The following is a 13,875-nucleotide window of genomic DNA, read 5'->3' as shown; positions in this document are numbered from 1 at the left end:
CACAATCCTTCTGTCCAAACCTCCCAAGTACTGGGATTACAAGTGTGTGCCACCACACCCGGCTTGTCTTTTCCCATTCTTACAAATAGGATCCTTTAGCTCTGTTGAGGACACCTACAGAGGAAATATGTCTTAAAATATGTCGTCCTACTTTTAAAATAAAATGAGCTAGTCTTCTTGACAAAGAACCTCATTTTGGGGCGGAAGAGATTCCATGAAAAAAAGCCAGCCATGTAAAATCCAGCCATGTAAAATCAAGCTGATAGTGTGTGTAGCTATCACAAAGAGCGCTGAGTTTAACAACAATAAAATGGCCTCTACAGCATCCAGGTTGGGACCACATTATATTATCCTCTCCCCAAGACCTGATCACGTGCCCCCCCCCCCACCTTCTGAGATCATTTTTCCTCAATGATTCTGCTTGTCATGCCTTGACTTCAGTGGCCTTCCCATGGCAGGGACACCTCAACTTGAAAATCTGCTTTCTAGTGCATCTCAGTTATTTGCAATCCTAGCAGGGTCTATAATAAACTACCCATGACCAACCTACAAGAATTCTACTTAACAGTACCTACTGGCCTCTCACAAAGATGCTGCTTAACCGGGCGTGGTAACGCACACTTGTAATCCCAGCGCTTGGGAGGCTGAGACAGGAGGATCGCACAGGTTCAAAGCCAGCCTCAGCTACTTAGTGAGACCCTGTTTCCAAATAAAATAAAAAATAGATCTGGGAGTAGCCCAGAGGTAGAAAAGCCTCTGGGTTCCATTCCCAGTACCACACACACACACACACACACACACACACACACACACACACACACAGATGCTGTTTATACTACCTGTAACAAGGACTCTAAATGCACTACCCATGACCGTCTTATAAAGATTTTTGTGAGCCAGACAAGTTGTGCATACCTGTAATACAATCCAGTAATTGGGAGGCTGAGACAGGAGGATCACAGGTTCAAGACCAGACTTGGCGATTCAATGAGGGCCTCAGCAGCTCAGTGAGACCCAGTTTTGACATAAAAAATAAAAAGGGCTGGGGGTGGAGCCCAGAGGTAGAATGCCCCTGGGTTCAATTCTTAGTACTCTTCCTCCCCCCCAAAATAATATTATACTTTAGGTAAACCATATACAAAGTATCTCAAAAGAAGACAGACACAGGTAACTTAGTGTTCCTTCTCCTTCATACCATCTGGAATCAGTCCTTACCATGAGGTCCTATTCCTACAAATTTGAGCTTGAGGTTGAATTTTGAGAAAGGACCTAACAGGATAAGAAAAGATGGAGATACATATTGAGAGCACATAGCTTGCTTTATGTCTAGGACATTCATTTTAAATTAATTCAGTTTCAAAATGTTGCGGATTTGCTTGGTGTGTGTGTGTGTGTGTGTGTTAATTATTGAGGACTGAACCCAGGGGTGTTCTATCTTGAGCTACACCCCCAGCCCTATTTTATTTTTTATTTAGAAACGGTCTCGCTAAGTTGCTGAGGGCCTTGCTAAGGGGCTGAGGCTGGTCTCGAACATGTGATCCTTCTTTCTTGGCCTCTTAAGATTACAGGTGTGCACCACCACACACGGCTTGCTTATTGTTGGGAACTCAAAGAATATTATAAAGTTGATTCAGGAACTTATAGTGTTCAAGTAAGATATAAGCAAAAATGGGGCCAGGGAGGAGGAGAGCAGAGGGGCAGGGAGTGGAGGGGCGACAGGGTGAGATGGGGAGGGTTCAATGGGTACTGTGTGCACGCCTGCCTCCATCACCCTGAACTTCAACATAAGGTATGACTACAATGCATCAGTTAAAAATATATAGAAGCAAAATGGTTTATGGCCAAAATTCAAGAAATGTTTTCCTTCCAACTGAAGCTTAATATAGTGTATTTTTTGCTGATGATTTCCCCAGTCTCCTGTCTTCAGACACATACCTGGTGGCAATCCACCATTGCTCTGTTTATGTTCTCAGTTCTCCAGGCTCCCTGGCAGCAAAAGGCCAGTGCTGTCAGCTTTGATAAGACGCAATTCAAAGCATCTTGTTGAATTCCTCGCATGTTACCACTTTCTTAGCACCTTGGTGTAGTTGGGAGATGAACGGCCCCGGGGCAAACTTCATCTAGCCCTGGTCTAAACAATTTTTATGAATTCTATGGAGAAACAAGACCTAACTTAATGAAGTTTTATAATGTGCAAAATCCTTTCATCTACATTTGGTGTTTACTTGCCATTTTTCTCTGTGCTAATATACTCTGTTGGGTTATTTTTACTGAGCTGAAATAAATGGACTATTGGAAAATGGGGGAGAGAGGAGATAATGAATATTGCTGAACTCTTGTAGATGCTCAAAGGGACAGAGGGCATAGGAGGTTCTTTGACTAGAGAAACGTATTGGGGTTAGCAAGACACTCTTTAGGAACCAGAGTACCAACTTAGGGGCTATATTAGCATCATATCATCAAAAGTTTGTTTTTGTTTGCAGTTTTTGATGTGGTACTCATGACTGAACCCAGAGGCATTCTACCTCTGAGCTATACCCCCGACCTTTTTTTTTTTTTTTTTTTGGCAGTACTTGGGTTGGAACCCAGGGGCATTCTAACTCTGAGCTATGCCCCTAGCCATATTTTTTATTCTTTATTTTAAAACAGGGTCTCACTGAGTTGCAAAAGGCTTAAGTAGCTGAGGCTGTCCGCGAACCTGGATCCTCCTGTCTCAGCCTACCAAGTACTGAGAATACAAGCATGTGCCAACAGCCTTGGCTACCCCCAGGCCCCCCCCCTTTTTTTTTGTGGTACTGGGGATGGAACCCAGGGGTTCCATCTACCTCTGAGCTACATCCCCAGCCCTATTTTTTATTCTTTATTATGAAACCGGGTCGCACTGAGTTGCAAAGGGCCTCACTAAGCAGCTGAGGCTGTTGGCGAACCGCGATCCTCTGGAGTCAGCCTCCCAAATGCTGGGATTACAAGTGTGTGCCAACATGCCTGGAAACTCCCAGGCCTTTTAAAATTATTATTTTTTTGTTTTGTTTTGAAACAGTCTCGCGTCTCAGCTTCCCAAGTACTGGAATTACAGGCATGCACCACCATGCCCAGCTATTATCATCAGCAGTTATAATCATATTATATCAGTGCTGGGTTTTCCTAGTTGAGCTTTATGGGGGTAAAGGGTCCATAAAACGAAAGAGTAGGAATGATGTGTAATTGCAATGCACTAATAAATGCATAGTTTTTTAAAAAGAAAGCAAGGCATGGTGGTGGAGCCCTGAAATCCTAGTACTAAGAGGCTGAGGAGGATTGTAGGTTTGAGGCCAGTCTCATCAGTTTAGCAAGACTCTCAGCAACTTATCAAGATCTTGCTTCAAAAATAAAAATAATAAGCCAGGCGTGGTGCTGCACGCTTGTAATCTCAGCATTGGGGAGGCCGAGACCGGAGGATCATGGCTTATGGACAGCCTACTCAGCTACTAGGCGAGGCCCTTCGCAACTCAGAGAGACCCTGTTTCAAAAACAAAAAAAGACTAAAAAATAGGGCTGGTAGTGTAGCTCAGAGGTAGAATTCCCTTGGGTTCCATCCTCAGTACTGAAAAATAAAAAATAAAAATAAAAATAAATAAAAAAATAAACTGGGCATGGTGGTTTATGCCTGTAATCACAGTACTTTGGAGGCTGAGACAGAAGGATTGCAGGTTTATGGCCAGCCTCAGCAACTTAGCTAGACCTTGTTTCAAATAAAAAAAAAAATAGGAAAAATGCCTTGGGATTCAACATTCAATAACCAGTAACACACACACACACACAAATAAATAAATAAATAAATAAATAAATAAATAAATAAATAAATAATAGGTGGCCTGGGGGTGTAGCTCAGAGGTGGAATGCCTGGAATGCCTCTGAGTTCAATTCCTTGTAAAACCAAAAAAAAAAAAAAAAAAAAAAAAAACAACAGAGAAAAAGAAAAAAGTCTAAAGTGATAAAAATGAAAAGAAAGTTTAGAAGAATAAGCTAGTTTAGAATAGAATACTATTCTTAGAAAATCTGTTTTTCATGAACCTAATGCTTTTCCTTTTGTGTCCTAATATTTAACCTACCTGGCTAATGTGAGGAATGCTAAGAGTGTTTTATTTTTTATTTTATTATTATTATTATTTTGCGGGTCTGGGCATGGAGCCCACGGCACCTGACCTCCAACCACATCCCCTGCCCTATTTTTTAATTCTTTATTTTGAGACAGGGTCTCACTGAGTTGCAGAGGGCCTCACTAAGTAGCTGAGGCTGTCCGTGAGCCATGATCCTCTGGTCTCCACCTCCCAAATGCTGGGATTACAAACATGTGCCAACACACCTGGCCTGAGTCTTTTATAGTAAAATAATACCTACCTGGTATTGAGGACCAGGAGTTGTGTTTACTATTACTATTACATGTATTTCATACAATACATAATTTTAGTAAATGAATTTCATATTTAATTTTGCTTCCTGTATAGTTTTCTTCTACATGTTTATTTCATTCAGTCCTCCTCCCGTATGAGGTAAGTATTAGTATTCCTGTTTTACAATTGAATAAATGGAAGGCTAGGTTAAGGAGCGGTCCTAGGTTCTCATTAGTAAGTGGAAGAGCCAGGATTTAAATCTATATTGATCTGGCTTCAAAGTCCAGGGCTTCAACCATTGTAAAACATGGCCTTCCACATAGGACTTTTGTCTTTCGTACACAGTGCTGGGTGGATCATATAATTAATAGGTTTTATAAAACTTGTAAGAAGGTGGCAGAAATCCTCACATACTGGAAGAAATGGACAATTCTTGTCCAGCAACTGATGTCATTAAGAACCATACCCACCGATTAACTAAAAAATGAGGTGTACTTATGATGCAGATTTCATTTTTTTTCCTTTGGCATTTGTTGATATTTGTCTGTCGAATGTCTTGTAAGAATATTCTATCATGGTTTTGTTGTTGTTTGTTTTTGTTTTGTTTTGTTTTTTGGTGGTACTGGGGAAGGAACCCAGGGGCCTTTTACCTCCGGGCTACACTCTCAGTCTTATTTTTTTTTTTCTATTTTATTTGGAAACAGGGTCTTGCTAAGTTGCTGAGAGCCTCACTAAGTAGCCGAGGCTGGCTTCGAACCTGCGCGACCCTCCTGTCTTAGCCTCCCAAGAGCGGGGATTACAAGCGTGCGCCACCACGCCCGGCTATCATGGTGTTTTTACAGAGTAACATACCATTAAAAGGAAAAGGCTAGGACGGTATAAATTTAAGCTGACCAGTATTCTGCCTTGTTGTTAACCACAAATCTTTATTTGAAGGTTAGAAAAGGTGGTTCTGAAGTGCATGGAGAAATGGGTGGAGATAAATGTATACATCATTTAAACCAGGAATTCTTCTCATTCCCTGTGAATTTTGTGGGGTTAAAAAGGGAGAGAATCAGTAGTTGGTTTTGTCTTATAATCAGCTATGGATGATACCTACTTATATGCAGTTGGATGATAAGGAGTCATCATTCCATTAGGGCTAAACAATAAAGGTTTTTCTCCTAATATATTTCCTTGTATTTTTCCTGGTCACAGAAGCAGGGACCTATCAACACTTTTGAAGATCCTCGAATGACCTATGGTTTCCAGTCCAGTTACTACCAGCAGAGACCTTGCTACCTGTTTTGGGATGAGACGGCCACTCAGGAAGTTCCCACTGGTCTTGAACACTGCGGCTCAGGTAGGAAAAGAAGCTGGGGATGGGGCGCCAGCTGGAGGAGGAGGGAAGGCTGCCAGGGCCATGCTCTCTGGACTAACAGCTGCCCGACCTTCAAGGGCACAGAGTCTATTGTTCTCGGGTGGAAAGTCCCAGATCGTCTTCTCCATCATTTCGGGTCACATTATTGTCCAACAGGAAGACTCAACTCCAGGAATGGGCTCAAGAGAGGTTGCCGTAGGTCTCCACTTTGTAAATAGTTCTGCCTACTGTGCATTTCCTGACACTTAACCCACTTAGGTGGGGCTGCTGGCAAAGGGAGGTGCGGGGTGGAGGGTACATCGGGATGAAGGGGGACAGAGGTAAGAGGTGCAGGAGTACTCAGCCTTCTTACAGACATGATTCCCTCCTTCACCATCTCTTTTCTTCAGTCCCCGCCTCCGCCCATCTGCATCTGACTTCTTCCTTTTCCCCTCCCTCTTCTCCCCAAAGCTCCTCCTAGTCGCTCCTCTTCTCGGCATTCCTGGTCCTCCTTTGGCTCCCTGGTTGCGTGCTGCCCTCTGGTGAAGGAGTCAGCTGCTCCAGACAGCTCTCTGGGTTTCTTTCACCAAGCACCTGGCAAGTCCGACATCTTCACCTCCCACATTCACTGTTTCTCACAAATTCCATTTGTGTTGTCTTATGAGCTTGCATTAAAAAAGAAGAAGAATACAAAATGTAAAACTCAAATTTGGGGGATTCAGAAATGATTGGTTCAGATATTAAATTCACTGTTCTCTGAGACCATGTAATCATAGAGCAGAATATCAAAAAGCCAGCAGAAAGTTGTGTTTTCTCCCAGGATAAAATTTATTTTTTTATTTTACTATTTTATTTTATTTTAATTAGTTTATTTATTTTGCGGTACTGAGGGTGGGACCCAGGGGCATTCTACCTTTGAGCTACACCCCTAGCCCTATTTTTCAAGTCTTTTTATTGAAACAGGGTCTCACTGAGTTGCGAAGGGCCTCACTAAGTAGCTGAAGCTATCCGCTAACCTCCATCCTCGGGTCTCCACCTCCTAAATGCTGGGATTACAAGCGTGCGCCACCATACCCAGCCTTGCTATTTTATTTTTTATTTTCTTCGATACTGGGGATTGAGCCCCAGGGGCATTCTACCTCTGAGCTATATACTCCTAGCCCTATTTTTTAATTTTTTATTTTGAAACAGGGTCTCACTAGGTTGATTAGAGTCTCGCTACTTGCTGAGGCTGTCCTCGAACCTGTGATCTTCCTGTCTCAGTCTCCAAAGTACTAGGATTAGAAGTGTATGCCACCACACCTGGTTCAATTCTTTTTTAATTTTTGATAGTACTAGGGATTGAACACAAGGCATTCTACCTCCAAGCTACACCCCCAACCCTATTTTATTTTTTATTTGGAAATAGGATCTCACTAAGTTGCTAAGAGATTCTCTAAATTTTTGAGGCTGGCATTGAACCTGCAATCCTTCTGTCTCAGCCTCCCAAGTACTAGGATTACAAGTTTGGGCCACCACACTTGGCCTTCCAGGATGAATTTTAGCATACCAGCTGTCTGATATCAACATCTTGCATATTGAAAATAAATAATTCTGAGGAGTTGTACTGGCAAAGGGTGGGGTTGGGGAGTCAGTAGAAACTAATTTAAGTGTATTATTTTGTTCAGCATCCTTTTACCTCCTGCAACTTTATGGAAAGCTACTTTAGAACAGTGGAGACTTAATACAAGTGTTTGCTTTTGTCCATGCCTTATTTTTCATTAGAAATAAACAAAGAGATACAGGGCGAGATGCTGTAGTACTTGGTAGGTGTGGTGCAGGAGCAGAGGTTGGCATAGGAAGTTGCTTGGCATTTGCCTGGTATCTGCTCAGGGCAGGATGAAGTCAATACCTGGGTTTCATATTCTCTTGACTCCATTTGCACTATCGTGTTCTGCCTGTTACCTCCTTCCCCTCAAGCATAAATACAGATAGATGTCTTATCTATCCATTTTGCAACAAGGCTGGGAAGATTTTGCACCTGTTCATGGGTTATACTAGGAAGATTTTACACCTGTTCATCGGTTATACTTGAGGATTTAAAAATTTGAGGACACGGGGAAAAAAGTGACCTTTGATCATTATAAACAAAAAAGATTTTATTTATACAAGCTAAAGGACAAAAGAGTTATATCTGTATTTGGATAATTCTTAAAATCCTATCAATGCCACACGCTTTCTATCTCCCAGTGCAACTGAGATTGAAGCTGTCTGGTCTTAAACGCTCAGCTCTGGGTCTTACAATTTGCATCTCATTAATGGCTGAGGTCATCGTCCCATTTGCCCGAAGATGAGACTGTTTCTTCTTTTACCACAAAGAGAAATGGTCTTCTCGTTCTTACCTGAGAAGAACATCGACTTCCAAGTAGAGATAATTTTTTTTTTATTCTCTTCAAGGCTCAAAAAATGTTTTAATTTCAGGGCTAATGAGACAGTGTCTGCAAGTCATATGAAGAACACTTCAGGATGAAACTGGCTTAAAATGCATGCATTTATAGCAGAGTAGTATAATCTTTGCTTCATTCTGTTGTGAGGTGGGAGCGGGGGTCGCCCAATCTTGTGGCTTTTGGGTAGGGTGGGAAGAGAGAGGCATATACTAAGCAATCCTGGAATGACCTGGGTTGCCATCAACTGCAGCTCAGCTAGGGTAGACAGCTTCCACAGGGTTGGTAGGAGTGTTTGCAAATGTGGGCCTTGGCTCCCACCACCCTAGGCTCCCTCTGATGGAACTATCTGGCCAGAACCCAGGGCCTTTCCAGCTCCTTCTTTGCCTTTAGTGAGATGAAGGCGCTGCAGGGACCCTTTCTGGGCTGTGGTCCAGCCTGCCTCAGTGATGGGTGTTGTTTGGAAGGCGATAGTGGGGCTCTAAGGAAGGGAGATGAAGACGTGGACCAGCCAATGATTTCTCCAGCTGTGGCATATTTCCTTGGAGATGTGTTGAGTAAAAAGGAAGGGATAGAAAAAAATACATTTTTTTCATCTTCTATTATCCTATTTATAACTTCGGTCTCCTCCCCGTCCTCCAGCTCATGGCTACTTCCCATCCCCGCTTCTCCCTCAGGGATGAATGAACTTCTTTTCCAAGGATTGTACATCTGCGGATGACTGCAATACAGACAGGAGGGGCTGCTGAGGAACCACTGGGTCCCTCACAGTGGGCTTCATCGGACTCTTGTTCCTGTTCCTGGAGGGGCAGAGGCTGAGGAGGAAGAGAGGAAGGCAGGGAGGGCCAGAGAGAGAAACATCTGAGTCAAAGCATGAATTGGGGCAAGCCTTACTGGGTGAAGAAAGGGAACACTTGGTAACCAAGTCAAACCAGGAATTGATTGATGCGAATAGATTAAAAAGGGAGAAAAACAGGTCATAATTGGGTGTACCTGTAATCCCAGTGCATGGGAAGCTGAGACAGGAGGATTGCAGGTTTGAGGCCAGCCTCAGCAACTTACTGAGACCCTGTTCCAAAATAAAAAGTGTGTGTGTGTGGGGGGGGGTATAGAAAACGGGATGTGGGGAAGTAGATGGAAAATAAAGGTGGCCATTGGTTGAGAGGTCGAGAATAATGGGAAGAGGAGATGAAAGATGAATGGGAAGGGAAAAAGAAGTAGGGAGCCCGGAAAAAGTCAAGGCGTGGAGGGGAGGGGAAACGGCATGAAAGAGAAAATGAGATGATTCTGAGGACATTAACTATCCAGCTAAAAAGGGAAGGCGCATTTGCATGCAATTGCCTGTGCAGCTGTACATTTCTTCATGACAATCTTGTAGTCATCATTTTCTTTCATTTTTACCTCCTCCTCACGTCCGCCTCGGCCCCCTCCTCCCTAGCAGCCCAGAGCCATTATCCACAGCCAATGGGGGCTGAGTGAGGGTGCTCTGCGTGAATGAATGGGTCCTTTCTGTCTCGGCTTCTCGTCATCCTTCTGTCAGGGAACCTTGCGAATCAATGGAGCCCCTTACACAAGACAGGGCTGAAATGTCTGTTACTGTTTATAGTCGGACTGGAACGGAGCCCACTGACCCTGCCTCCTCTCTTTCCCTTCCTCTGTTCTGGCTTCAGCCCTGTCTCGAAATCATCTGAACAAGAATCTTTTTTTTTTTTTTTTTTAATGTCAGTCTCTTGCTCCCTGCCTCTAAGAACTTATTGACACTATTCTGCCATTAAAAATCATGGCTAGTTTCTATCCATAGCCCAGTTGAGAAGTGACAGGGTAGAGGTAAACCATTCTTAGGTGGAAACAGAAAGCATCGGAGTGAAGCCCAGATCTAGTTGGGATCTGTGATGCCCATTTTCTTCTGGGAACTAGAAACTGACATCGGAGATACTACTGAGTACCCCGGCCACAGGACCACAGTCCCTGCCACCGCTGCCTGCTGTCCATATTGATTCAGCCTCCTTGCTACGATGGTCGTGAATGACCTCAGTGTGTACTCGAACATACGATGCTTACTTCACGCCCTTCGAAGGTGATATATTATCAAATTATCTTTCATTTCAGAACTCAGTTTGTCAAAGCAAGGGATGGATTTCCCATGAATCAACAAAATTTATGGGTGTGATTTTGCAATTGAAGTAGACATTTGCAAAATACTTGCTTAGAGCTGGGGAGTAGTCTGTAGCTGTACAACAGTAGTAAACACACTTTTTCCTCATGAGAATAAATCTATGACCACTTTACCATGGTCCTTTATTCCTTCCTTTCTTTCTTTTCCCTTGGCATTGAGGATTAAACCCAGGAACATTCTACATATCAGGTACACTCTTGTTCCTTTTTATTTTTTATTTTGAAACAGTGTCTCACTAAGTTGCTCAGTCTCATTAAGTTGCTGTGGCTGGCTTTAAGCCTGTGATCTTCCCAAGTACTGGGATTACAGGCATGAGCCACCATGCCTGGGTTTTTCTCCTCTTCCTCCTCTTCTTCCTCCTCCCCTCCTCCCCCTCCTCCTCCTCCTATAATGCAATTTGTTATATTTTGGTTGCTGAACACAGTAAAACTCTCATTTACCCACATGCACAGAATACCTACCACTTCCAATTCTTCATGAGATGGATCTAGGCTGGGGCTCAGGAATTTGCATTTCTTTTTTTTTTTTTTTATGGTACTGGGGCTCCTGGAAGCCCTTCTACCTCCAGGCTACACTCCCAGACCTATTTTTTTAATATTTTTATTTGGAAACAGGGTCTCTTAAGCCAGTGCTGGCTTCGAACCTGCGCGATCCTCCTGTCTCCGCCTCCCAAGCACGGGGATTACAAGCGTGTGCCACTACAGCGGCAGGAATTTGCATTTCTGACAAGTTCTCAGTGCTGCTGCTGCACTTTGAGAACCACTAAGCTAATCTACATAAAGCATAAAACTGTTCCTCATTCAGCAAGCATGCTAGGAGTGTTTGCTACTATAAACTGCATTTGGAAGCCCCCGATATCTGGGTATCATCGGGTCAGAAAGTGACCCACTGACTGATTGAACACGTTTGGTTGTCAGTGTCCCCAGCAGGTGGAGAAAGGGGAAGACTGTCGTTGTCTCTGAGCGCCCTTGATCACGTGTGTGTGAGCTAACGGTTCCCATAGGAAGTGTCACACTTATTTATGACACCATGGTTGGCAATGTCAGTGGGTGACTTCAGATCCCACTATTTAAAATTTCTGAAACAAATTTACTAATAAAATGGCGGAACTGAAGGATGCCTTTTCCAAATAAACCTCGGAAGTTCAAGTGGGAGACAGAGCTGCGAGTCTGGATTCCTGGTGTCTCCTGGGGCTTTCTAGGCAGCCGGGCGGCTGGGAGACATCAAACCTGGGCAGTGTTTGGAAAGGGCCATCCAGAGTCAGGTGGGAAGTTTCAGCAGGAGAAACAGATGCCTCCAGTTTGTCCTTTAAGTGTGGGGAAGGTTGAGGGAATGCCAGAGAGTCTTGTTAAACGGGGATTCACCTGGGTCTAAAATGTTTATTCTTACGGCAGATTTGTTCTTTCAACTTATCATCTCAGATGGCCCTGGGGTTTTTAAAAAATGGTGTTTAAAACTTGATCTGCTGCACATACCTGTTCTTTCTTCCTTTAGGATGTGTTTTCCTTTTCTACAGGGCTACTTTGGTTTCTCTGTTCTTCAACAAAGTTCTGACCCTGTAGGGGTGTGTATTTCATGGATGTTGTAACAGTGGAGGTCAGAGGATTGGACGAATACTGTCTCTGAGAGGGTGATGGACTATTCCTTTTGAGGAAGTTTTATTTTATTTTTGTGTGGGTGATATTGGAATTGAACCCAGGAGCATTCTACATCTGAACTATACCCCCAGCCCTTTTTATTTTTTGTTTAGAAACAGGGTCTCATTAGGTTGCTGAAAGTCTTTCTACAATTGCTGAGGTCGGTTGGTCTTGAACCTGCGATCCTCCTGTCTCAGCCTCCCAAGTATTGGAATTACAGGTGTGTGCCACCATGCCCAGCCAGAGAAGATTTCTAGGTACTCTAATGAAGTAAACTAGTAACCCTGCCTGGACTTCCCCTCCCTCATCCTGGTCTCAGAATTTTATTTTATTGTCTCGATTTTCCAACTCTATGTAGAGCTGTCTTAAAATTTTCAAGGATGATAGCATGCAACTATTCTGTAGCACAAGACTGGGGAATGAAACTCCTTTCACTAAATAAAGAGTGAATGCTGAAGAAGATGGGAAATGTGAGTCTGAAGCCCAGGTGTGGTGTCTGTGTAGGAGCCAGCTGTGGTCAGGCTCTGGCTTGAGCCTAACTCTCCTGATGAGACACTCCCTGGAAACACTGCTCAGAGGATCTTGAGGTAAAAAGCACCTTGGCATCCCCTTCCCCACTCCAAGGGCACCCGATGTTGCAAGAGGAAAGTGCAGGGGTACAGAACAGGGTGGGCCCAGCCCAAGCAGGACAGGAGGAAGAGAATCCACACGCCCTGTTAAACAGCCAAAACAGGGTCCCATCCTTTAGCTCTGATAGATCCATAGAGGTCTATGGATGCCAATGCTCTCCTCCACTCTGAAGGGCGGGGTCACTGTGAGGACCCAACTGGCCCCTGTTTACCAGCATTACATTGCCTCCCACTTCTGCCCCTTCCTGCCATAGTCTTGGTAGCTTTTGAGCCTGATATTTCATATCCACAGTATTTTTTAGTAGAAGCCGAAGGGAGCTGAATGAGGCAGAAGGTTTAGCCAGAGGCCCAAAACACACCTGGCATCTTGTTGGCAGTGGATTTTCTGTTAAGTCCCCTCACTTCCCTCTCCCCACCTTTGACGTTTGGCATGCATATACACTTATTTCAGACTTCTTGTGCCCATTCAGTGGAAGTACTGTCCTTAAAAGTCATGGACTATGTAACAGGTGACCAATTTCCTTTGCCATTCGGTGTGGTTTGAACGTGAATTTGTGTGGCCCAAAGAAGCCGTTTTCCCGCAGTCACAAACTGAGTCTTGCTTCTCTTAACCTTGTGCCAGGCTACTTTTGTTAACACCTGCCTACCTAGCTCTTCAAGGTGACCTATTTTACCAGTGAAAAGGAGTGGGGGTGCCCTGGCAGAAAAGAAAGGGAAGCTCAGCCCGGGAAGCTGTAAGGCTGAGAAAGGCATTTACAGATGGAAATCTCTTTTCCAGGTGCTGCGGTGGTAACCCTGACAGGGGAAACCGCAGCCTGGGGAGGGGGCTAGGGGCCTTCCAATCGGAATGCAAAGATTCCTTTGGCCTGAGCAGCGACTGATTCGCTTTGCTTCTCCAAAACCCTAGGAAGTCCTTTGCCCTGGAACTCCCAGGGGGCTGCGGAGCACAAAGTTCTCTTAACTTTTTCAAACCGCAAATATTTAGTACGAGTTGGGAAAAGGTCCCTGGGGCACCGAGTTCTTATTGGATTGAAGCAAATGACCCCTCTCCCGGAGCGGGGGCGGGTGGGGGCCGCGGTTGGCTGGCGTCGGAGCTCTGGCGGGGCAGTGGGCGAGCCGGGCGCCGAGCACTCGGCGAATGGAAGTCTTTGGGTAGGTGGGTGGGTGGGTGGGTGATGTGGGGGCCCGAGCCCAGCGGCGAGAGAGGGGTGGGGTGTGAGAGCCGAGGGGGTGGGGTGGCCGCGCAGGGACAGCCCGCGGTGCTCACGTCTGGCCCGGGACAGACTCTCTCTCTCCAG

The 13,875-nt window shown here is 44.5% G+C and overlaps 1 protein-coding gene across 1 annotated transcript in view; it reads left to right on the top strand.

Moving 5' to 3' along the window:
* The window catches only part of ETS1 (ETS proto-oncogene 1, transcription factor), a gene marked incomplete at both ends in the record, with an annotated part of 123,387 nt that overhangs the window by 13,246 nt on the left and 96,266 nt on the right, over positions 1-13,875 (top strand). Inside the window, one exon of the mRNA XM_080707433.1 lies at positions 5,571-5,715. Coding sequence (XP_080563559.1) covers positions 5,571-5,715 — 145 coding nt within the window. The remainder of the gene's footprint in view (positions 1-5,570; positions 5,716-13,875) is intronic.

The sequence above is a fragment of the Muscardinus avellanarius genome (genome assembly GCF_963383645.1).
Source record: "Muscardinus avellanarius genome assembly, chromosome: 1".
Classification (NCBI taxonomy): Eukaryota; Metazoa; Chordata; class Mammalia; order Rodentia; family Gliridae; genus Muscardinus; species Muscardinus avellanarius.
Note: the sequence above shows the minus strand (reverse complement) of the source record. Positions and strands in the feature narration are given on the sequence as shown.